General features: G+C 53.9%; 1 protein-coding gene and 1 long non-coding RNA gene across 2 annotated transcripts in view; both read right to left on the bottom strand.

The window, feature by feature from the left end:
• ZNF638 (zinc finger protein 638) overlaps window positions 1-23,197 on the bottom strand; it is a 57,757-nt gene that overhangs the window by 33,769 nt on the left and 791 nt on the right. Inside the window, exon 2 of the mRNA XM_061351974.1 lies at window positions 4,289-5,906. Within this exon, the coding sequence (XP_061207958.1) occupies window positions 4,289-5,906 (1,618 nt within the window). The remainder of the gene's footprint in view (window positions 1-4,288; window positions 5,907-23,197) is intronic.
• LOC133211536 (uncharacterized) lies at window positions 14,161-16,974 on the bottom strand. Its single transcript, XR_009725219.1, has 2 exons — window positions 16,412-16,974; window positions 14,161-15,430 (listed from the first exon to the last, which is right to left on the bottom strand). It is a non-coding gene; the product is annotated as an uncharacterized LOC133211536 (long non-coding RNA).

The following is a 23,197-nucleotide window of genomic DNA, read 5'->3' as shown; positions in this document are numbered from 1 at the left end:
TCCAATGGCAAACCTCCCGTTACTCATGGATCACCACCAAGGGGTCTACAGTCCCCCACTCACCTCCTCTGCCTCAATACCAGGACAGCACCAGCACTTGTCTGTGCTGGGTTTGTGTGTACCAAGCAGGAGTAAAATGGAGCAGACCCCATGCTGTCCCCTTCAGCAAAGGAATCCAAGTGCAATTTGCCATGGAAAACACTGAGTCTCCAGGACTTCACACAAGTGAAAGCCCAAGGATCACCCTCACTGTAAATCCACTCAAGCTAGAAAACAGAACTTGTCATACACTGCAAGTATGATCCCTCACGGTGACAGTACTGCAAACCCACTTGATTCCCAACGTGACACACAGTTGAAGACACAGGAATCCCACTCCATTATCCCAGTAAAGCCACGATTTCAAGTGGAAATGAAGCTGTTCTGTGAAGCATCCATAGAATCCTTCAGTACATTGCGAGGCTGGAAATAAAGGAGACCACACCAGGGTGAGAATCCATCAAACCAGGGGCAAAACTGGATGCTACTCCCTGAAGATGACACGAATGCACGGGTGTCTGAGGACACCTCCTGGATCAAAAAGCCCCCTTAGCAGCCTTTAAGTTTCCACATTCACTTTGTAGAGCTCAAAAGCCCACCTCCCTTCACCTACAACACAATACTGCAACCAGCCACCCCCAACAAAGCTTCCCAACACAAGGCAGAAGCAAGGACAAACCTTTCACGTTCCAAACACTGCTCCAATAGCACCAGTGAGAGCTCCAGTTCATGGCAACTGCTATTTAGAATCCCAGACTGGTTTGGGTTGGAAAGGACCTTAAAGCTCCTCCAGTTCCATCACCTGCCCCAGGCAGGGACACCTTCCACTAGAGCAGCTTGCTCCAAGCCCCATCCCTTTACTATAAACCCATGTTTTGGACATGGAAGCAGCCTGCTGGCCTGCAGCGTGTCACTGCACACAGGAACAGCCACAGGGCTGACAGCCAAGGGCCAAAGTTGAATGAAATGAGGTCTTTTCCATGGACAACATCAGGCCACAGAGATGATAAATCCTGTAACTTCTGACCAGTGTTAACAGCAAAACACCACCTTCCAATGTGTGCAAATGGTTCTGTAGGAGACAGCTTCAGTACCCTTCTGAAATCACAAATGGAACACATTTACTTGCTCCTCCATGACACTGAGGGCTCTGATTCAGGAATACTGCAGGTATCTCAAGGGCTTTCTCAGCTCAGATTCCATCAGACCTCATTAATCCATCAAGTTGAGTACTTCACAGGGACCAGCAGGGAGAGCTGAAGGGATGCCCTGGGGAACAGCAGGAGCATTCTTCACTCCAAGCCACACTGATGGGAGATCCAGGCTGAGGAAACAGTGCAGATGATGCAGTTTCAGCCACCAATGGTCACTGCAGCTCCAGAGGCAGCTGACTGCTCAGGACCACGAGCTGGGTCCCCAGTCCAGCTGGAATCCTGCCCTTTTCATGTCCCAGCGCTAGAACACACTTCAATTCTCTTCCAGTTGGCAACGCAGCTTCAGTCACAGCCAGGAAACAAATCCCAAAGGAGCTGGTACCTTGATACAAGGCTGGATTAAGTCTATGACAAAAGACAGCTCACTGAAACTCTGGTTTTCAGATATCCAGTATCTTCAAGCGTTGATTAAAGAGCAGCTTTGCCTCGTTCAGCATCCTTCATCATCTTCATCCATGTTATCCATGTTGTCTCATGTTATCCACTTCGCTTCCCTGTTTTCTTTCCAGCCTGCCACGTTACAAAGACATCTGCTCACAGCACAGCACTGGGAACCTGCTGTTACACAAAGGAAGGGACCTTAAAGCTCCTCCAGTCCCAACCCCTGCCACAGGCAGGGACCCCTTCCACTGGAGCAGCTTCCTCCAAGCCCCTGTGTCCAACCTGGCCTTGAGCACTGCCAGGGATGGGGCAGCCACAGCTTCTCTGGGCACCCTGTGCCAGCGCCTCAGCACCCTCACAGGGAAGAGCTTCTGCCTAAGAGCTCAGCTCAGTCTCCCCTCGGGCAGGTTCAAGCCATTCCCCGTGGCCTGGCCCTACAGGCCCTTGTCCCAAGCCCCTCTCCAGCTTCCCTGCAGCCCCTTTAGGCACTGGAGCTGCTCTAAGGTCTCCCCTTCAGGAGCCTTCTCTTCTCCAGGCTGCCCCAGCCCAGCTCTCTCAGCCTGGCTCCAGAGCAGAGCTGCTCCAGCCCTCGCAGCATCTCCATGGCCTCCTCTGGCCTCTCTCCAACAGCTCCACGTCCCTCCTGTGCTCCATCCCAGTGTCCATGTCCCTGACAGATGTTGAACAGCACCAGTCCCAACATCACCCCTGAGTCACCACCAGCCTCTGCCTGAACCTTGAGCTGTTGATCACAGCCCTTCAGCCAATTCCTTATCCATCAGGTGGTTTATCCATCAAACCCACATCTCTCCAGTTCACACACACGGATGCCATGTGGGATAATGTCAATCACCTTGCTACTGCACACCAAAGATCACATCCAATCACTTCCACCTGAAAACCCCTCTGAGGCTCCAGTCCACCCACAGCCATGCTGGGCAGACCAAAGGTCCATCCATCTCACCCAGCACCTCCTCTCCCACAGCAGAGAGGAGCCCAGCACCACAGAGCTGCTTCCCCAGAGCACACCTCCATCCTCCTGCCCACCGTGCCCCTTCTCTGCAGGATTTCTGGAGCATCTTCTTCCATCACCTTGTCATTTTCCATCCAACTCTTCACAGCACTGCAGCAGACGTGATCTCTGCAACAGCCACCTCCCAGCGCAGGTCACACCACGCACACCTACTTCTGCTGTTCCATCTCCCCATCATCACTTCCAGTTTGAAGGCTGCACGTGCTTCCTCCCTAACGCTTCGCACAACTGAACATCTGGGTCCCCTTTAACCATGAGAACTGGGACAAGGACAACTCCCTTTGGAAACCCAACGGTGAAGCTGGAAGAGGAGGAATTCTTCACCCTCTGGAGCTCACAAATACACCAGGGTAGCGTTTTTTGTGCAAGCTTTTATTTTCTGCAGCAAGGAAAAGAAACCAACTCACTCACGTGGTTATTTGGCAATGCTGTTCTCTAAACAGGGCTTGTCCCATGGGCTCAAACCAGACAGAGCTGCCCACACAGCAACAGCTCTACACAGAAGATACTACACAGAGTAAAGGTAACACACACCCAAGGCAGGAGCAGCACAACAGGGAGGGAAGGCTCTGGAGAGCATGGACTGCGCTTGGTGCCCTCAGGACAAGGGACAACCTTGAATCTCCCCAGCTGATTCCTTAGTGCTTTTAGTAACAACATTCACTTCATGTGTAAAAGCCCTGTGAGCATCCTCCAGAATAACCCACATCCCAATGGATGCCACAGCCCCACAGTGCTTTGTCTGTTTATTACCTCACATGTACCACCCTGCTCAGTAGTCCCAAACCTGCCCAGCTCAGCCTTCAGGTGCAGAACCACTTAAAACCTCCGCTTTACTCCAAAGCTCTGGCATCAGCTCAACTGCTCACCCTGGTTTTAACACACAGCACAAACCAGGCCAAGGAATCCTGCACATAAACCCCTTCAGCCATCCCCAGGCTTGTTGAAGGCTTCTTTATACCTCTAACATCAAACTAGAACTGAACGCTCAAGTTTCCTTCGTGACAGACCAAGCCTACAGCTTCCAGATCAGTCCACAGCTTTCCGAAGGCTTTGCTCTTTCCCAGTATTCACCAGTTCCTTTTCTTCCTTCGGGAGCTGGAAGTGTTATTTGCTTCAGAGCTGAAGGCTCAGCTGAATGAGAGCGGTTTCTGTGTCCCTCAGAGCTGATCTGCAGCCTCTGGGGCAGTCCCTGGCCCACAGAGCACATCTGGAGCTCCCACTCTGGCAGATGAACAGGCTGCTTTGTTTTGCAAGGGGGAGGGAACACACAACATCTCATCCACCCCTTTGGATACACACATTTTACTCACCCCGCTGGTGTAAAGTGCTTTACTCCACTGAGAACAGGGTCTGGCATTCGAAACCCACAACAGAAGCCATAAATAAGTGAGAAATGGTTCAGAAACTCAACGGTCACGACAACTCAAAGATGCCCTTTGGAACCGAGCGGCTTACAGTGACCTCCCAGCAGCGCTTTGGAGCGTGTGGGACTACTCCAAGGGGAGAAGAGCAGCCCCACAACTCACACACTGCACAGGGAGAACATTAGTGCCTACAACAGGGCAGCGGGGAAGATGGCGAGTACAAGTTTAGGCAAGAATCTGTGAAAGCCACTCACCTTCATATGAGTGCATTCAACGTTACACAGAGAACACATATGTGGGAATATTCTCGGAGATGTGGCATAGTAGTCATTCATCATTGATGGAGTGGGCAACCTTTTTATCTTCTGGGAATCAGACTGCGGGAACACCGGGAGCCACGAAGCCTTCACAATCCCAAAAGGAGACTTAATAGGCCCCTCGAGCTGTGCCTGGAAAGGCTTTTGTCCCACTCCCGAGCTGCTCTGGGCGCTGGATGAGCTCGTCCCGGCGTCGTGCTGGGTTCTTTCATGCCGGCTGATGGCTGCGAGGAGCTCAGGAGAGAAGGGTGGCTGGGCCATGGGTGGCATCACGTGCTGCGGGATGGTCTGCTGCACCATGGGAGGCATCACCGGCTGCATCATGGGCTGAGCCATGGGTGGCATCATGGGCGGCATCATGGGCGGCATGACCGGCGGGATGGCAGGCTGGGATGCAGGCTTCACCACGGGGAGCCCGGTGGGTGCCGGGCACAACCCAGGCACCTTTCCCGCGGTCTCAGCTGGAAAAAAGGAGCGAGGATTTGAGGGCTCGTTCTGGAATCCCGTCAGCTTTATTAAATCCTCCACCGGGAACACCGGGTTACACATCACGTTGGCCGGCGGGATGCCCATGGGCGCACTCTGCGGCACGTTCGGCTCCCGGGGGAAGTCTTCCCGGTTCTCTCCGCTCGGTGCTTCGGGATTATAGACACGTGCTTCCAGGGGATCTTCAGGGAGCACTTCGGGATTGAACGCACGCACATCCAGAGGATCCTCCATGTAACCGTATTTACTGGCATGGCCGTAATCAATCACTTTACTCTTGACACCAACCGTGTCTTCTCCTCGGCTCTGCGCGTGCAACCCGGGCATGGAGGGACCCATCTTACGAACCCGGATTTCCCTCAGGATCCGTGGCATGTTCTCAGGAGTTAACTGATCATCGGGATAGCGGCTGAGCTCCTCCAGGTCTTCATTAGAGAGCCCGAAACTCGCCAGGATGCTGGAGGCGCTCTCGGGTGTGTAACGGGTTTGAGCATTGGAATTGCGCTCCGAGACCTGCGCGGGGACCGGTGCCTTCTGTCCCGTTGTCCCGGCTGAGCAAGGGGGGTTCTCCCAGCGGCTTGTGCGGGGCTCTGCCTTCTGCTCCTGGTGCAGGTTTGTCTTCTCCTTCACCTTCCTCGGGTCGGCCCTGTGCAGGGTTACCCGGACGTTGATCCTCTGCGATCCCGTCCACTGAAGCGTTTCCTGTCCCGAGAATCTCGGCGGCGTTCCCGTCCCTTGCGGTGCTCCAGGAGCGGGCTTCCGGGGGTGACCTGCGGCACCTCCTCCCCGCAGGGATCCCGGGGGCTTTTTCCCAGATGGATTAGGTCCTCTCGGCCTCTGAGGTAAAGTTCCTCTGGGGCTAAACATGGTGCTTTTCGGAACTGCCTGGTTTAACCAAGCATAAGGAGATGCCGAAGGGTTGGGAGCAACTGAGGTCAATTGCTGAAGAGCCAAGTGGGTCTTAATGTGAGCAAGCTGCAAAGGAGGAGGGCCCAACACAAGTGGGCTCCCAATGCCAAGGTTCAAGGAATTCACAAGTGGTGCGAAACTTTCCAAGAACAACACAAAGCTGAAAGTTAAAAGACAAGGATTAGATTAGGGGATCTTTTCACCTCGCTTACACAGCGCCTTCTAGAACCGGGGAGAAAACAACAACTGGAGCCACCAACCAGGAGTGGAAGCACGGTTTAAATGGGAGCTGGGAACTCAAAAGGTGCTTGAGCAACGTTTGCGTTCACTGCATAGGATCTTAATACGCAGTGAAGAGAGCTTTACCCAAGGAGTTCAGCATCACAGACAACATTCCCAGTGATGACAGTGCAAACACTTCAGATCTTTATGACAACACAGTTTGGGTTCAGTTACAATTAGAGCTGTGTTACGAGCAATAAACCAAAGCATCAAACCTCTCTGCGGGTATTTATGAGGTGTGAATTGTGACAGCAATAAGCAGAGAATTCAAAGTGGTTACAACTCGATGTGAAGTCGCTGTGGGGCTGGGGTGAGGCCAGAACCAGCTTCAGGAGGACACTGAGCTGCTGCACCCCAAAAGGATTCGGGGGCTGCGGCAGTATTTGAATCCTGTGGTTAGAAACTTTCCACATCCCAGATGTTAAAGGCAAGTTCTCATCTTGAAACAGCTTTAAACAGAAAGGGGTAAGATCAGACCGAAACTGCAACCACCTACGTACGAGCATAAAAAGCACAATGGGAACGGGAACTGGAACCTCTGATTTCGGCTGACACCACCAAGAACTCCAGCCTGTAAAGCAGTAAGAGAATGTACAAATAGAGGTAGAATGAGACAAAGTGGATAAATAGCACAGTCCTGGGGATGTTCCTGTAGGACACTGCTGTGGTTGAACCCCAACCGGGAACTCGGCACCAGCAGCCTATTGCTCACTGCCTCCACTCCCAATGGAATGGGCAGGAGAATGGAAGGAATGTAAATCCCATGGGCTGAGATGAGAACAGTCCAATAACTAAAGCATAACACAGAATGACTACTACTAAGGGAAATAATAAGGGGAGAGAATATAAGACTAAAAGAGGAAGGAAATAAAACACTAACCAGCAGTGATGGCCAATGCAACTGCTCAGCAGCCGCCAACCGAAACCCAGTTCGACCCAGCAGCAATCTGCCCTTCTGGGTGACTCCCCCCAGTTCATATACTGGGCATGACGTGCTGTGGGATGGAATACCCCTTTGGCTAGGATGGGTCAGGTGTCCTGTCTCTGCTCCCTCCCAGTTTCTTGTGCCCCTCCTCACTGCCAGAGCATGAGACTGGAAAGACCTCTATCAGGGTAAGCATTACTTAGCAACAACTAAACCATCGCTGTGGTGTCAGTGCTGCTCTCAGACTAAAGCCTAAACACAGCCCTGCATCAGCTACAGGAAAGGAGAAAACTGCCTGCTACAGCTGAACCCAGGACACACACACAGAGCAAAGGCCTCGTCTCCCTCGGCACTCCTGCAGGGCTCAACACTGCAGCAATGAAGAATCAGGCAGCCCCAGTCTCACATGGCCCTGCCGGAGGGATGGGGAAGAGCTTTGGGACAAGGGAAAACCCACCAGAGCGATAAGAACAGGTTGATAATGGAAATAAAGTCAATAATAACAACATTAAAGAAAAGGGAAAAGGAAAGAGAGGAATAAAGCCCAAGAGGGACAGGAGATGGACACAGCTCTCACCACTGCTGAGCACTGCCTGGCCCAGCCCCAGCAGCGATCAAGGGCTCCCAGCCAATTCCCCCAGTTCCTCTCCTGAGCCTGACGTGCTGTGGGGTGGGATGGGATGGTCTGGAATATCCCTTGGGCTGGATGGGCTTCAGGTCTCCTGTCTCTGCTCCCTCGTGGCTTCTTGTGCCCCTTCACTGAGCACGAGGCTGAGCAGTCCTTGATCAGGGCAAGTGCTGCTGAGCTACAACTGAACACCAGGGCGTTATCAGCCTTGTTCTCAGAGCAGAGCCAGAACAGCCTTGGAGCAGTGAGCAGGGAGAATTAACTCCATCCCAGCTGGAACCAGCACCATCAGAGCATCCCAAGGATCCCAAGCTTGCTCTGTGCTGGGACCTTAAAGCTCCTCCAATCCCAACCCCTGCCATGGGCAAGGACACCTTCCACTAGAGCAGCTTGCTCCAAGCCTTGTGGCAGCAGCTCAGGATGCTGCTGTGGCACGTACCTGGTCACAGCACTGGTGCAGAACGGTCCACACTGCCTGGAGATCTAAGTGAATCATAAAAGCTCTCCCTGGGGGAGTTGTGGTTTGATCCTGAGAGATTCCTAATCCACTAAGCTGAGGCTCAGTTCCAAACCAGCACGTTTGGTTTAAAATGAGCTCTATAGGTATGCTCATACTTGCTCCCAGTGGCTTTGATGCTGGTCTCTCTCCAGCTACTCCCCAAATGAACATGCTGAGAGGTTCTTTTGCCCTCCAGAGAGAAGAGCTTCAGAAAACAGCAGAATTGGGTGGGGCAAGGGGTTGGAACTGGATGAGCTTTAAGGTCCCTTCCACCCCAAACCACGCCATGGTTCTAGAATGAAGCCACCTGCCTCTGCAAACCTCCTGTCAGAGGTCACACACCATCAGCCTACGCAGAGATGGGGATCCAGGAGTCAGCAGGGAGAAGATCCCCCCATAACCTTGCTTATTCAGCCTGGATCACAGCACCACACCAAGCTATTTGCTGGCTCACAGTGATTTTTAAAGCTATTGCTCCATCAGACTCCTAAGGAACACGGTCACATTCAACAGGGAATAGCTTTGCTTCTCCCCATGTGTGCTACTGGAAGCATCTATTTAGAAGCAAAACAGACTGAATTAACCTTGCTTTTCAGTGCTGGGACACTGGCACAGGGTGCCCAGAGAAGCTGTGGCTGCCCCATCCTTGGCAGTGTTCAAGGCCAGGTTGGACACAGGGGCTTGGAGCAAGCTGCTCCAGTGGAAGGGGTCCCTGCTCATGGCAGGGGTTGGAGCTGGGTGAGCTTTAAGCTCCCTTCCAACCCAAACCAGTCTCTGATTCCATAGCTTCTTCCCTCCTTTGTGCTGGTTTGGTTGGGGCAGAGTTAATTCCTCCACAGGAGCAGCTCTGGAAACTGTGTTGATAACAGAGATGTTTTCCTTATCACTGCACTGTGCTTACACACATCAAGGCCTTCACTGCCCCTCACCTCTTCTCTCTGGAACCACAAGGATTTAGGGGGGGACACAGTCAGGACACCCAACCCCAAGTGACCAGGGGACACCCCAGACCATAGGGTATCATGCTCAGCATGCAAAGCTAGGTGAAGAAGGAGGAAAGGGAGGATGCTTGGAGTGATTTGTCTTCCCAAGTCACCACTAAGCTCTGGTGCCCTGGGGATGGCTCCAGACCCACCTGATCACAGCTGTGGTGAATGAATTCCTTGTTCTGCTTTACCTCTTAAACTGGCTTTATCCCCAGCCATGTGTTTTCCCACTTTACCCCTTCCCATTCTCTCCCCATCCCACCAAGAGGGAATGAGTGAGTGGCTGAGCAGGGCTCAGTGGCTGCCTGGGCTTAAACCACAACAGGCTTAGCCACAAGACACCATAAAGACTCAAAACCATCTATTTTTTGATCCTAAAGCCATAAAACAGCCTTACTCAGTAGAACAGAGCTCCAGCCTCCTGTGCCCACCAGTAACTAACACCTGATGCTACAGACATGGCTGCAGGTTCCTGTACTTTCTCCTAAGTCCTGAAGCCACACAGCCTCAGAAGCAGATGCTCCTCAAGCACCAGGACCACCAGAGCCACCTCCTCAGGCAACGCAATGTTGTTAGACACACCAAACCCCATCTCTCCAGTTGAACGTGGCAGAGATACGGCACCAGCACGTCAAACCATCATCCTAGATCAGGAGAACTGAGCATAAGAGCTCCTCTCAAGCTAAAGGTGTAGGATCTCTATCAGTATTAATAACAAGAAATACATAAGACAGTTGTGATTTCTATGAACAAAAGGCTGGATCCTGAAGGAATTCCAAGCACAAGTACAAAGCAGCCTTGGGGACAAGGTCTTAAGACACCCACAACGTGCTGTACAGGCCTTCATGATTCCAAACCCAGCAGCAGTGAAACCCTGAGGACTTCACTCAGCCCCACCACAACACAGATGTACTTGAGTGTATCTAAGGCTTTAGTTTCCTCCTGGCCTGGCCCCATTTGCATCTGAAGTCACAGGAAACAGAGACCAAACTGCACGAGTCCCCATGGAAGTTGTGTGACCTCAATACTCTCCTGACATCCACCCCGTGAAGCCTTCACCAGCTCAGGGCTGACCTTTGCAGAAGAAAGGCTGGAAGTGACACTTGCAAGGGGAACAATGCTCGGGATGTTCCAGGCCAGGCTCTCGCCTTCCTCTTCAGCAGAGGCTCTGTTTGGGGTGTGCCTGGGATCCTCCAGGCTGCTCTTCCTGCTGCACTGAAGCTGCCTCCTCCTGCAGCAGGGACCCAGCACTTGCTGATGCTTCATTGGAGGTGAATGAAAACCAGGGAATTCCCAGACAGGGCTGTGCTGATACCACCTCTGGAAACAGCAATCTTGAAACTTCACATTCAGAGGATCCCAGAAAGGCCAAACGATGAACTTGATGCTTCCCTTCAACTCCATCATCTGTTTCCCCAAGCTTCCCAATAGAGGTGGATAAAGAAGGACGTGGACCTGTTGGAGCGAGTCCAGAGGAGGCCATGGAGATGCTGTGAGGGCTGGAGCAGCTCTGCTCTGGAGCCAGGCTGAGAGAGCTGGGCTGGGGCAGCCTGGAGAAGAGAAGGCTCCTGAAGGGGAGACCTTAGAGCAGCTCCAGTGCCTAAAGGGGCTGCAGGAAAGCTGGAGAGGGGCTTGGGACAAGGGATGTAGGGACAGAACATGAGGGCTGGAGCTGGATCAGCTTTAAGGTGCCTTCAACCCAAACCACTCTGCGATGTTCTATGAAATGAGGAGCTCTGGTACCTGCTCACACACTGGAGAGCCCCAACAAGTGCATCTGCTCACACTGGGAGCACAGGATGGTGCTGCCCATTCCCTGGTTTAAGGATACAGCTGGAATACGCTTTCACCCTCTCCTTTTAACCATCCTCCCTCCCCAGGGGCCTAGCTGCCTGTAGCTGAAGGATCTAACATAACCTTGGCCAGGCTGCTGTGGAACAGCAAGAGCTGCAGGGAACGGCTGTGGAGGCTGCAGAGAGTTAAACCCAGGGCAGGGGTGGGAGGATGATGAGCAGGGATGTGCCATTTGCTGCTCAAGGATTCAATGGGAGAAAACAACTGAGAATGGTAAAAAAAGAACCCTGAAGTGTACAGAACACAAGGAGGAGGTGTTGATGGATGGTGACAGGAGGCTGTCCTGGGTTCAGCAGCAGCAGTCATTTTTCTCCTCCTTAGTAGCTGGTGCAGTGCTGTGGTTTTGACTTTCAGCCTGGGAGCAGCGCTGATAACACCGATGGTTTTAGTTGCTGCTCAGTAATGTTCAGTCTGACCAAGGGCTTTGTGAGCCTCATGCTGTGCCAGGGAGGAGGGGATGCTGGGAGGAAGCAGAGACAGGACACATGACCCAAACTGACCAAAGGGGTATTCCATACCACAGCACATCATGCCCAGTATGTAAACTGGGGGCAGTTACACAGAAGGGTCAGATCGGTGCTCGCATCAAGGTATCAGTCAGTGGGTGGTGATCAGTCGTGTTCTCTTCCCTTGTTATTTCCCTTATCATTATTATTGGTTGTAGCAGCAGTGGTTTGTGTTACACCTTAGTTACTGGGCTGTTCTTATCTCAACACGTGGGGGTTATGTTCTTTCCATTCTCTTCCCCATCCCTCTGGGAGCAGGGGGATGAAAAGTGGGGGGGCAGTGAGCCAGCGGCTGCGTGGTCCTGAGTTACCACCACGACACAAGCTGACAGCACCAAGGAGCTGTGCCAGGGAGCAGCAAGGCCAAGAAACAGAGGTTCAAAGCTCTTTGCTTTTGCGAGTCCAGGATGTGAGAGTCAAAGGCAGCAGAGCTGAAGCAAACACGAGAAGATCTGCAAGGAGAGACAGGAAAATGCAGCTCTGACCTGCAATACCACCGAGTTCTTAGTGGGGAAGAAGGGGAAAGAAACAGGGCACCTCCATCCTGAGGCCAGCTCAGTGCTTGCCTATCAGCAGCACCTCCATGTCAGCAGAGCAATAGAGAAATCAGTTAAAAACACACAAAATGGGGCTTAAGTTCCAGGTTTGGCACACAGAGCTGGTGGGAATGCGGAAGCTGCTTCCCCAGTCACAAGGGAAGCCTTTATCTGCAGAGAGTCTGGCACGGCCACTGAAAGGACCATTTTCTGCTGGTTTGAGCCTAGAAATGGCACTGAATTTTGAGGCCATGTTGCAAATCACAGAGCAGTCAGCCTGCATTTCAGTGTAGCACACTCTGGGAACCCAGAATCATGGAATCCCAGCTTGGTTTGGGTTGGAAGGGACCTTAAAGCTCCTCCAGCTCCAACCCTTGCCACGGACAGGGACCCCTTCCACTGGAGCAGCTTGCTCCAAGCCCCTGTGTCCAACCTGGCCTTGAGCACTGCCAGGGATGGGGCAGCCACAGCTTCTCTGGGCACCCTGTGCCAGCGCCTCAGCACCCTCACAGGGAAGAGCTTCTGCCTAAGAGCTCAGCTCAGTCTCCCCTCGGGCAGGTTCAAGCCATTCCCCTTGGCCTGTCCCTACAGGCCCTTGTCCCAAGCCCCTCTCCAGCTTTCCTACAGCCCCTTTAGGCACTGGAGCTGCTCTAAGGTCTCCCCTTCAGGAGCCTTCTCTTCTCCAGGCTGCCCCAGCCCAGCTCTCTCAGCCTGGCTCCAGAGCAGAGCTGCTCCAGCCCTTGCAGCAGCTCGTGGCCTTGCTCTGACTCACTGTTATCAACGTTACTGTCAGACTGGAGCCAAACCAGAGCCCTGCACCGGTGACTGGGGAGAACGTGAACTCTGTCCCAGGTAAAACCAGGACATCAACAGAGCAGATTCAAAACCAGGACCGCAGAGAGCTCAAGTGCTACCTGGAGCTCACTCCTGCTGCTTTCCTCCTCCTGAAGCAGGAAAGAGATTCCTGGAGCTGCAGCAGACCCCTGGTAGAAGGAGGCTGTTAAATCACATGTGGATTAGTGCCTGGCTACAAAACTCAATGCTCACCCTCCAGCTGCACTTGTTCTCAGTGCCCAGGCTGTGGGTATGAGCACCTATGAAGCGATTCCCACACCTCATGCACCAAATGAGCAGCTCTGTGCTAATGTTATCCAGCCCAAGTCAGGCACTGCCAGAGACCATTCCTCTGTTCCAAAGAGGAAAGCACCAAGAAGAAGTACCAGGAGCTTCCCAAGTGTAATAAACCAGGATCTGCATCCATGTGGTGGCCGATGGAGCACTCACACAACCCCTGCTCACTCCTCCATGTTGCCAGACAGGGAGAGAAGATAAAGAGCAGGAAAACAGAGTTTAACCTAAAGACAGTTGCAACAGCTCCTTCAACCACTCCCACGTAAGAGCATGAAGCAACCATGAGCAAGGCAAGGACAAGCACCCACCTCCTCCCACAGCAGGGGATGCTCAACCAGGATCAAAAGCCAAGGCCTTGGAAGTCAAACCCACACTGCTGCTCCTCCTCTAGCCCAGGTTCTGTTGCCAAGCACCACATTAGGCAGAACCAAGCTCTCTGGGCAGCCCCCTGCATCCCAGCCTGTTTGCATCCCAAAATCCGCGAATCCCAGTGGAAGGGACCTGAAGGATCATTTGGTCCAACCTTTCTTGGCCAACATGACCTAGACTGGATGGCCCAGCACCCTGTGCAGCCAAATCTTTACAGTGTCCAATGCTGGGAAATCACTGCTTCCCTGGGGAGATTATTCCAGTGGTTGGTTGTTCTCACTGGGAACGATTTTCCCCTTGTGTCCAGTTGGAATCTCCCCAGCAGTAACTTGCATCCACCACCCCTCAGCCTTCCCATGTATTCCCTGTACAGAGGGAGTCCCCATGCTCTTTGTAGCCACCCTTTAGGCACTGGCACATGGTGACAAGGTCTCCCCTCATGGAGCCTTCTCTTCTCCAGGCTGAACAGTCCCAGCTCTCTCAGCTTTTCCTCACACACTTCCCAGCCTTTGGATCATCTTTGTGGCCTTTCTCCAGCCCATCTCCAGCCCATGCACATCTTTGTACAGCAGGGACCAAACCTACGCCCAGCATTCCCAGTGTGGCCTGACCAGTGCTGAGCAGAGTGGGACAATTGCATCTTCATCCCTGCTGGTGATGCCCTCGTTCATGCTCTCAAGCATCCTGCTGGCTTTCACTGCTGCAGCCACACGCTGGTCACTCCTATGGAGCTTGTGTCCACCACATCCCTTTCCAGAGCTGCTCCCATCTAGGCATATCCCAGCCTCTGCTGTACTCTGGGATTGTGGTTATCCAGGGGCAAGACCTGACACTTGTCCTGCTTGAACTACATAAGTTTCTCATCTGCCCATCCTTCCACTTGCTATGGGGCACAGGAATAAAGCCCTGATGCTGCCCAAACCCTGTCCACCAAGAGCCAACCCATCAGTGCTTACCTACACCTCAGGCTCCACCCCAGCTGGAGCCAGCATCACAAAGCAACACAATCCACTGATTCATTCCCAAAGGCCTCAGGTCTCCCCAGGGTTTTACTGCTCAAGGCTCCTAGTTCACATTCCTCAGAGACCCACACACCAGGGAAGCAGCAATTCCTTTGTCAGTTGCTGAGGACATGGATGTGATATTATGGACCCTATCCACGGGGATGTGATGATGTCCATCCTTCCACTTCAGCCCCAAGAACTGGATCTCTTCTGCAAGTCCTTTTGCTTTCCTTTAAGGCAAAACCAGCCTTTAGAATGATCTTCCTTGATGATTACTCCCTTCCTTTCTCAAACACTTTCTACTCCTGGTTGGAACATTCCTTATTCAATTCCTGCCACAGCAGATCTTCATTTGGAGGAGGAGGAGAAGCATCCTCAGCCCTTCTGCTGCATCCAGGGAATCACTTGACAGCTCCAGAGCAGCACCCCTCCTGGTGGGACTTTTTTGGGTGCTAGACATTACCTGCATCTCTGCATGTTGCTGTTGACCTCCATCACTTCCTGCAGGTGACAGGCAAGGTGCTTCACCTTCCACCAGTCAACCACACCCTGCTGGAGGGGACACCCACCTTCAATAGGAAATGCCTGCGCTGAGTCACTGGTTTAGCCACGGTGTCATCCTCTGATGCAGCTCCTTTGAGGAACACAGGCCTGGAAAGCACAGGACAGATGACAACACAGCACAAGAGCTGAGTGTGGATGAGGTGGCAGCATGGGCAGGGTGCTGGTGGCAGAGGAACACTTGTTACCATTACAGACAGTCAAAACCAAACCCAGCTTCACACCTTTGGTTACTCCAGGACGTTGGAGACACCGAGGAACCATCACAACAGGCTTGGTAGATGAATCCCAGGAGGAAGTGTAGTTGCTGATGGTCTCCAGGGGGTGATTCCTGGGGGTCTGGGTTGATGGAATGAAGATGCCAAACAGCAGAGCAGGCTCCAAGCACCACTTTTATCACAGGCTCCCCAGGGAACACAACCCAACAGAGGCTACACAGGAGTAAGTTCAATCTGGCACTCTGCAACCAAACCTGCCCCATCACAACCCTTTCACTAAGAGAAGAAAGGACCAAGATGTGCTGACCACAGAGCCACCAGCTCACCCCACTGCCCAGCCAAGCAGGACAGGGGGAAAAGGGAGCACAAAGGCAAGAAAACACATGGGTCATGATCAAAACAATCCAATCCATGAAGGAAAGGGGGGAAAACAACCCCAGCAAAGCAAAAGTGATTGTTAGGGATCTCTCCCACAGGTAAACCAGTGCCCAGTAAGGCAACAACCACGTTAGAAGGCAAAGCCACCTTTTGCTTCTTTCTCCACATCAGTTCTCACCCCCAAACAGGATGTTACACAGGATGGAACATCCCTTTAGCTGGTCCAGATCTGAGGACCCCTCCAGCCCCCTGCCCACTCTCAGGGTACAACTGAGGCTGTGCAAGCCATGCTCAGCAAGAGCCAAGGATGCTGGTGGTGAGCATCCCAAGCCCACAGAGCACTAAGTCCATCCCAGGCAGAGCCACCCTTGGTCACATCCTCCACGGGACACTCCAAAAAGCCTTTGTTCTGTGCTAGCATCCACAGGGTTCAATGCATCAGGGTTAGAGACACCCACAAAGAGAAATCACACACCTTTCAGCAAGTCAGTCCTAAAAAGAGCCCCAAAAGGGCATTTTAGCACGGTCAAAAGGACGTTTTGGTGCCTTCATGGCACAGCAGCTGCAGAAATCTAGTGGCCTTCCTCAGTTTTCACTTCCCATGTCAGATCTAGAGCAGGCCACATCCTGTCTGCTGTTTCACAAGCACATTTATACCCCTCACGCCTCTGAGCACATCGCAGACAAAGCAAATAGGAGTATTTTCCCCTCAAACTCACTAAAAGCACCCAAACTCCATTCAGAACATTGAACTTGATGGCAAACAAAGAAGAAACCATTTTATTTACCTTCAGAAGTGAACCACTGAACAAAAAGCTGCCAATGTTCTGCTTCATGCAGCTCCTCATCTGGTGAGGACTGACACCAGCTCAGCCCCAACCCAAACTGCAGGATACTTGGGAAGCAGGAAGGGAAGGAATCCAGTGTGGAACAGGGAGCAGCGAGTCTTGGAAGCACTGGGGAACCCCACCCTGGGATAAACAGGCCTCAGCTGCATCAGTTGCCATAAAAGTTGGAGATGAAACTCAGTGTAGTCCCTTCCATCCTCCACCCTCCAGTGGGATTGCGCTGCCAAAGGCTTTATTTCTTTTAAATGGAGGAAAAAATGCAATTAAAGATACTTCTTGTGCCTGAAAAGTGTCTTTTTAATAGGGAAAACAATGACCTCACTCTTATATCCACCCTCTTGAAGATCTCACTGCTACATCCACCCTCCTCAAGACCTCACATCACAGACATAACCTTTTGAATGCCTACTGAATAGTCACATACCAGTGAGACAATCACAACACAAGAGTGAACCCATGTTTCCACATCAGTTCTGAGCTGGAAACCAGGAGGGATGGTTGGGTTTTGGTTGTTTGGTGGGGTTCAACAGACGCGATGTGTTTTAAGTAGCTCAATACTGTTAAATAAGCCTACAGACAAAGAAAACATTAACAACTTATCAACCCCCATTGCATTATTGCCTTAAAATCACCACAACTGAGCCAACCCACTACAGCAGCACGTGTCTGAGCTGCAGTAAGAGGTCACATCACACATACAAGGCCCATGGGTGACCACCACGACCCGGATCATGCTCCAGTGCTAAACCCTTTGCCTTGGCAAGGGGTTTTTGGTGCTGTTTCAGTCACTTTGACCATGTCAGCTCCGTGATGCCCATCTCCCAAGCCAAGACATGGGAAAACCCCTCTTCAACCCGACCCATGAGCTGCGGTGCTGGGAAATGTGTCCCATCCGGAGCCCCTCGGGGATGCTGGGGTGAAAAGGAACCTTTACAGCGGATACAGGCGAATGTAACTGCATGCAACAGCCGATTTTAAACCCAAAACCTCTATTTCCGCACCACCAAGTAGCTTTGTTTAGGGGAATGCGGTACATTTATATGCTTTATTAGCCTGAGACGCAGCCAGGCCTAGCCAGGGCACGGGCAGGCCCCAAGCAGCCTTTCCCTATCTCCCCCACCACATAAAAGCCGAGATTGAGCAAACACACGCCGCGTTATCAGCCCATTAACACCGAAACGAGCCAAGGCCCCGGCTGCACCGCCACCAACAGCCCGCTGCTCACCCCGCTCCGGGACGAGCCGAGTCCAACCCGCTCCCCGCTGCCCGTGCGGGGCTGAGGGAAAGCGCCGGCCCTGGGCGCCCTCCGCCGCCATTACGCGCGTCCCCTCAGCACCGCAGCGGGCCGGGCACCGGCACCGAGTTCCTACCTCCGGCGGGGCGCAGCCGGGCCGCCATGGGCCTCACTCCGTCCGCTGCTCACTCGCTCCCTCCCGGCCGCTACTTCCACCGCTCCGGGCCGGCCTCCGGGGGGACACCGCGGCTCTCAAAGGCAAGAGGGGGAACAGGACGCAGGCGCATGCGCACTGAGCCCCCCCGGTGCTACGGGTGTGGGCACGGTGCCGGGAGCCGGCTTCAGGGGTGCCGTGTGCGCATGCGCACAGGGGCTGCCCGCCCTTGCCGCAGGGCGCGGGGCGGGTCGGCCCCCCCCCACATAAGCGCCGCCATGATGGCCGCGCCTGCTTGAGGGGTTTCTCGTTGCGGTGCTGTTATCTCTATTGTACCTGCTATTTCTCTTATGGCTGCCTTATCCTGCTGCTTGTTGTCTCATGATTGCTCTGCTGGGGGTCTGCTGTCTGTCCAGGGCTTGTGGTGCTGATGCAGAGGGTTGACCAATGTACAGGGGGGGTTGTACAGGCGGGTTGGAGGAATTCGATTGCTTAAGCAAAGGTATTGTCTGTACCTATCATGCCTACTAAGCAGAACAAAAGCACTAGCTATTGATAAGGAAAAGCAGACACCTGGTTCTATTGACAAGGAAAAGCAGACACCTGGTTCTATTGACAAGGAAAAGCAGACACCTGGTTCTATTGACAAGGAAAAGCAGGCACCTCGTTCTATTGACAAGGAAAAGCAGACACCTGATTTTACTGATAAGCACCTATTGATAGGGAAAAGCAGACCCCTGAATCTACTGTTAAGGGAGAGAAGCAGCTGGTTGATGGCTGGGACCAAACCCTAAGGCCATATGTGAAGACTAAAAGGTGAAAAGTTCAAGAAGAGGAAGACTCATTTACTTCATCTTGAGACCCCTACCCACAGGAGGAAGACTCATTGACTTCATCTGGATACCCCTGCCCATGACCAGAGGGGGCACTGCGCAGGCGCAAAGGACCTTCTAGCTCACTGTAATACGAAGCAGGGATAGGACATGGACATGTATAGAGGTATGGAGCAACCTTATAAATGTAGAGGGAAACAACACTGGGGTACGCATGACTTTGAGGAATTATCCCCGTGCGTCTCAGCGCTGAATAGAAAGCATACCCACTTTACAGCTTTAAGGAGTTGTGGAGTCAATCCTTGCATCAGTGCTGTGGTTTAGAGAACCATGGACTGGGTTGTGTTGAAGAGACCTCAAAGCTCCTCCAGCTCCAACCCCTGCCACGGGCAGGGACCCCTTCCACTGGAGCAGCTTGCTCCAAGCCCCTGTGTCCTTGAGCACTGCCAGGGATGGGGCAGCCACAGCTTCTCTGTGCCAGAGCCTCAGCATCGTTCACCTCAGACCTAGCCTGAGGGCACCGGCGCTTCCTCCTCCATCTGCTTACAGCTGCCCTGCACTGGGAGAAATGGAGACAGGAGGGCACTGAGCAGCCTCCTTCCTCCCTTTCCCCACTCCTCCTCTTCCTGAGCCTCCCTCAGCAGCACCTCGAGCTCCTGGAATCCTCCTCTCCAGTGGCAATGGCTCCACTTCGTGTTCCTGTGTGTTCCCCCTTCAGCCCCAGTTAAAGGTATGGCTCCCTCTGCTCGGCTCCTTCCCCGGGGTATCCTGGCTTTGACTGGGAGCCTGTGGCTGCTCCCAGTTTAGCCATTGAAAACCAGCACGGTGCGGGAGTGCTGTGAGGTGGTGACTGAGGGGTTGCTGAGTGCCCTGGGGCCTCAAATCCAGGCTTCACCTCAGGTGGGCCTGTGGGGTCCCAGCCCTGCCAAGGCCACCCCTAACCCATGGCACTGAGGCCTCCTCTACATGGACGGTGCCTGCAGCCCTGCCCTGGGCAGCCTGTTCCAATGCCTGAGCACCCTCTGGGGCAGGAATTGTTCCTCAGCTCCATCTAAACCTGCCCTGGTGCAGCTTGAGGCCAGTTCCTCTTGTCCCATCCCTTGTTCCTTGGGAGCAGAGCCCAGCCCCTCCTGGCTCCATCCTCCTGTCAGGCAGTTGGAGGCAGCCATCAGGTCCCCCCTGAGCCTTCTCTTCTCCATCTGAACCCCCCAGGTCCCTCAGCCCTTCCCCATCACCCTTGGGCTCCAGGCCCTGCACCAGCTCCATTCCCTTCTCTGGCCCTGCTTGCTCCAGCCCCTCAATGTCTCTCTTGTACTTGAGGGGCCCAGAGCTGAACACAGGGTTCAAGGTGCAGCCTCACCAGTGCCCAGTGCAGGGGCACAATCCCTGCCCTGGCCCTGCTGCCGCACTGGTGCTGGTACAAGGAATAAGTTCTTCACTGTGAGGGTGCTGAGGCACTGGAATGGGTGCCCAGGGAGGCTGTGAATGCTCCATCCCTGGCAGTGTTCAAGGCCAGGTTGGACAGAGCCTTGGGTGCCATGGTTTAGTGTGAGGTGTCCCTGCCCATGGCAGGGGTTGGAACTGGATGATCCTAAGATCCTTTCCAACCCTAACCATTCTATGATAGAGGCCAGGATGCTGGGGCCTTCCTGCCTGCCTGGGCACAACCTGCTCCTGTTCAGCTCCTTCTCCATGAGCAGTTTCCAGCCGCTCTTCCCCGAGCCTGGAGCGTTCCATGGGGTTGTTGTGCCTCAGATGCAGGTCCCAGCACTGAGCCTGGCTGCACCTCATCCCATTGGCCCCATGCCAATGGATCCAGCCTGCCCAGAGCCTCCAGCAGAGCCACATTCCCACCTATCCTGGAGGGATTCACTGGGTGCTGGAGCAGATCCAGTGCTGCTGGAAGCTCTCAATGTGGCAGACAGCAGGAGCCCACTCCGCTGCCTGTTCAGCTCAATGGGAGTGGGATGAGCAGCGCCCATCCATATGGATCTCTCCAGCTTGGAATCCACTTGGGTGTTTGCGTCTGGAGATCCCCCATACACCCAGCAGGTGACTCACTGGTGCTGACACAGAAACAAGTCACTGGTCGCTGTCTCCAAACCCGTTCTGGTGCCTCTGCAGCACATCCCAGTGAGCTGGAGGTTCCAAACCTGCTCTGTCCTGCATCCCCTCACTCCCACCAAGCACAGCAAGGGCAAGGAAGGGGATGGGATCATCCTGGAAGCTGGATTTCCTTCTGCATCCAATTCACAGCCCAATGACACAACCTGTGTCTGTTTTGCCACTCTCAGTCTGCACTCACAAGGTGCTTTGGAAGGGAAGGTGTGTTGGGAACTAAAGGATGAGATCAGCTTTTAACATGGAATTCTGAGAGCCTTAAATGTGGGTTTAGGAGCATCCCAAGCATGAGCTCTGCCTGGTTCCTGCTTGGTGACTCTTTGGGAGCGAAGCATTTGGAGCAAAGCATTATAAAAGCAAGGAATTTGGGAGATGCAAAGGGACTGGAATAAGACTCTCGTTGTTCATAAGAGCTCGAGGCACTCAGGCCCTTGGGATGCTGCACAGGCTCCGTAACCCAGCTCTGTTTAGGTGTTTGCTGGTTCTTTGCCAGGCTCCCCATGTTCCTGACTCCTTTCCAAGCCGATGGAGGGTGCCCAGAGCTCAGCTCTGGGCCCTGCTCTTTGCAGGTCTCAAGTGAAGCGGCCCCAGGGCGCTCTGCCAGGCTCATGGGAAGGGCTTGGATCCATTTAACAGTAACAGGAGCTGGATGACAGGGATGTAAAACTCCATCCTGGATATGTGAACACGGATAAGGGATCTCAGAGTGGGAAAACAACAACGGCTCCGGCTTTTCCTGAGGGTGCTCAGTAATCCCAAACTGTCGTTACCCCTTCAGCTCTGACACGCGCTGCTCCTGCTCAAAGTAAGGTCACAGAATCGACCTTAAATCCCATCCAGCTCCAACCCCAACCCCTTCCACTGGAGCAGCTTGCTCCAAGCCCCTGTGTCCAACCTGGCCTTGAGCACTGCAGGGATGGGGCAGCCACAGCTTCAACCCATTCCCATGTCCCACCACCCTCATGGGGAAGAACTTCCCTGTATCCCACCCAACTCTTCCCTCTTCCAGCCTGGATCCCAAACTCCTCATCCCATCCCTGCATCCCTTGTCCCAAGCCCCTCTCCAGCTTCCCTGCAGCCCCTTTAGGCACTGGAGCTGCTCTAAGGTCTCCCCTTCAGGAGCCTTCTCTTCTCCAGGCTGCCTCAGCCCAGCTCTCTCAGCCTGGCTCCAGAGCAGAGCTGCTCCAGCCCTCACAGCATCCCCATGGCCTCACTCCAGCAGCTCCACATCCCAGGTGAGCAATGGGACACTGGGAGCCAGGAGCACAGGGCCCCCGGTGCTGGCAGTGCCCCACATGGTGACACCAGCTCTAAGAGCCACAGCAATTGATGTAACTGAGCTCCAGGGCCACATCCTTCTGCCCAGGCCCCTGTCCCTGCCTCCCAGTGCCAGCCCTGGGCTGTGCTGAGCATGGGGGGGGACACAAAGAGCACCACAGACACATCAGTGTCCCCTTGAGGCCACCTCTGCCCACAGTGCGTTGGGTGAGAGGTGGTGCTGTGGGGTCCCTTGGTGCAAGGAGAGCTCTTTGGGACCAGAAGGGATGGGTTTGGGTCTGGAGTGGTGTTTTCAGGGTTTGGAATAGGGACAAACCCAAGAAATCTCCAAGGTCCTCCTCTCAGCATCAGGTTCTTTCCCTCCCAGTCCAAAGAGGTCCCAGGTTCCCCCCTCTGGTTCCTAAAGGGACCCAGATGGGGCTTTCTGGGTGCTGCTTTGGCCACCAACACCCCCAAACAGCACAAATCCACCCAAAGCAGCAGCGAGCCCATGGGCAGGAGGGAGGAAGGGATAAGGAGGAGCGCATGGGATAGGGCTGGGTAATGGAGCAGGATGGGATGGGACAGCACAGGGGACGTGCAGCCCATCCCCGTGCCCACAGGACACCGTGGGTGCCCTTCCCCTGCTGGCAGCTGGGTGACAGCACTGGTGACGTTCCTGCTTTCTGACCTTGTGGGGCTGCCCTTGGCCCGTCCCATTCCCGGAGCCCAGCATGGAGCTGGGGGCCCTGCCCCATCACCCAGGTCCTGTCAGACCCCAAAGTGAACCAGGAGCCCCCCAACAGCTCAGGTCCTTGTCCTGCCCATGCCTGGGATCTCCAGGTCCATTGGGGGGGAGTGTCCGTGCACCCCCAAATCCAACACAGATGAGCAGGTCCAGGGGGGTCCAGCACCCAATCGGGCCATGGGGACATCCCTATGCCCTGGGGACCCCCAGCATCTCCCACAGCCCACATGGGCAGCACCCAATGGCCCATGCCCTTGTGCTGGGGATGTGTGTGGGGGGGGATGCTCAGCACCCCCCCTGGATCAGACCCTTTGGCCACAGGCTATTTATATCCTGGCTGGTGGCAGAGCCGGTCCTCAGCCATACAAGGAGCCATCTG

The sequence above is a fragment of the Neopsephotus bourkii genome, unplaced genomic scaffold (genome assembly GCF_033783945.1).
Source record: "Neopsephotus bourkii isolate Nb327-2 ecotype Australia unplaced genomic scaffold, CSIRO-AGI_Nbou_v1 NB_616, whole genome shotgun sequence".
In the NCBI taxonomy this organism is placed as follows: Eukaryota; Metazoa; Chordata; class Aves; order Psittaciformes; family Psittacidae; genus Neopsephotus; species Neopsephotus bourkii.
The sequence above is the reverse complement of the archived record's forward strand: the minus strand, read 5'-3'. Positions and strand labels throughout refer to the sequence as shown.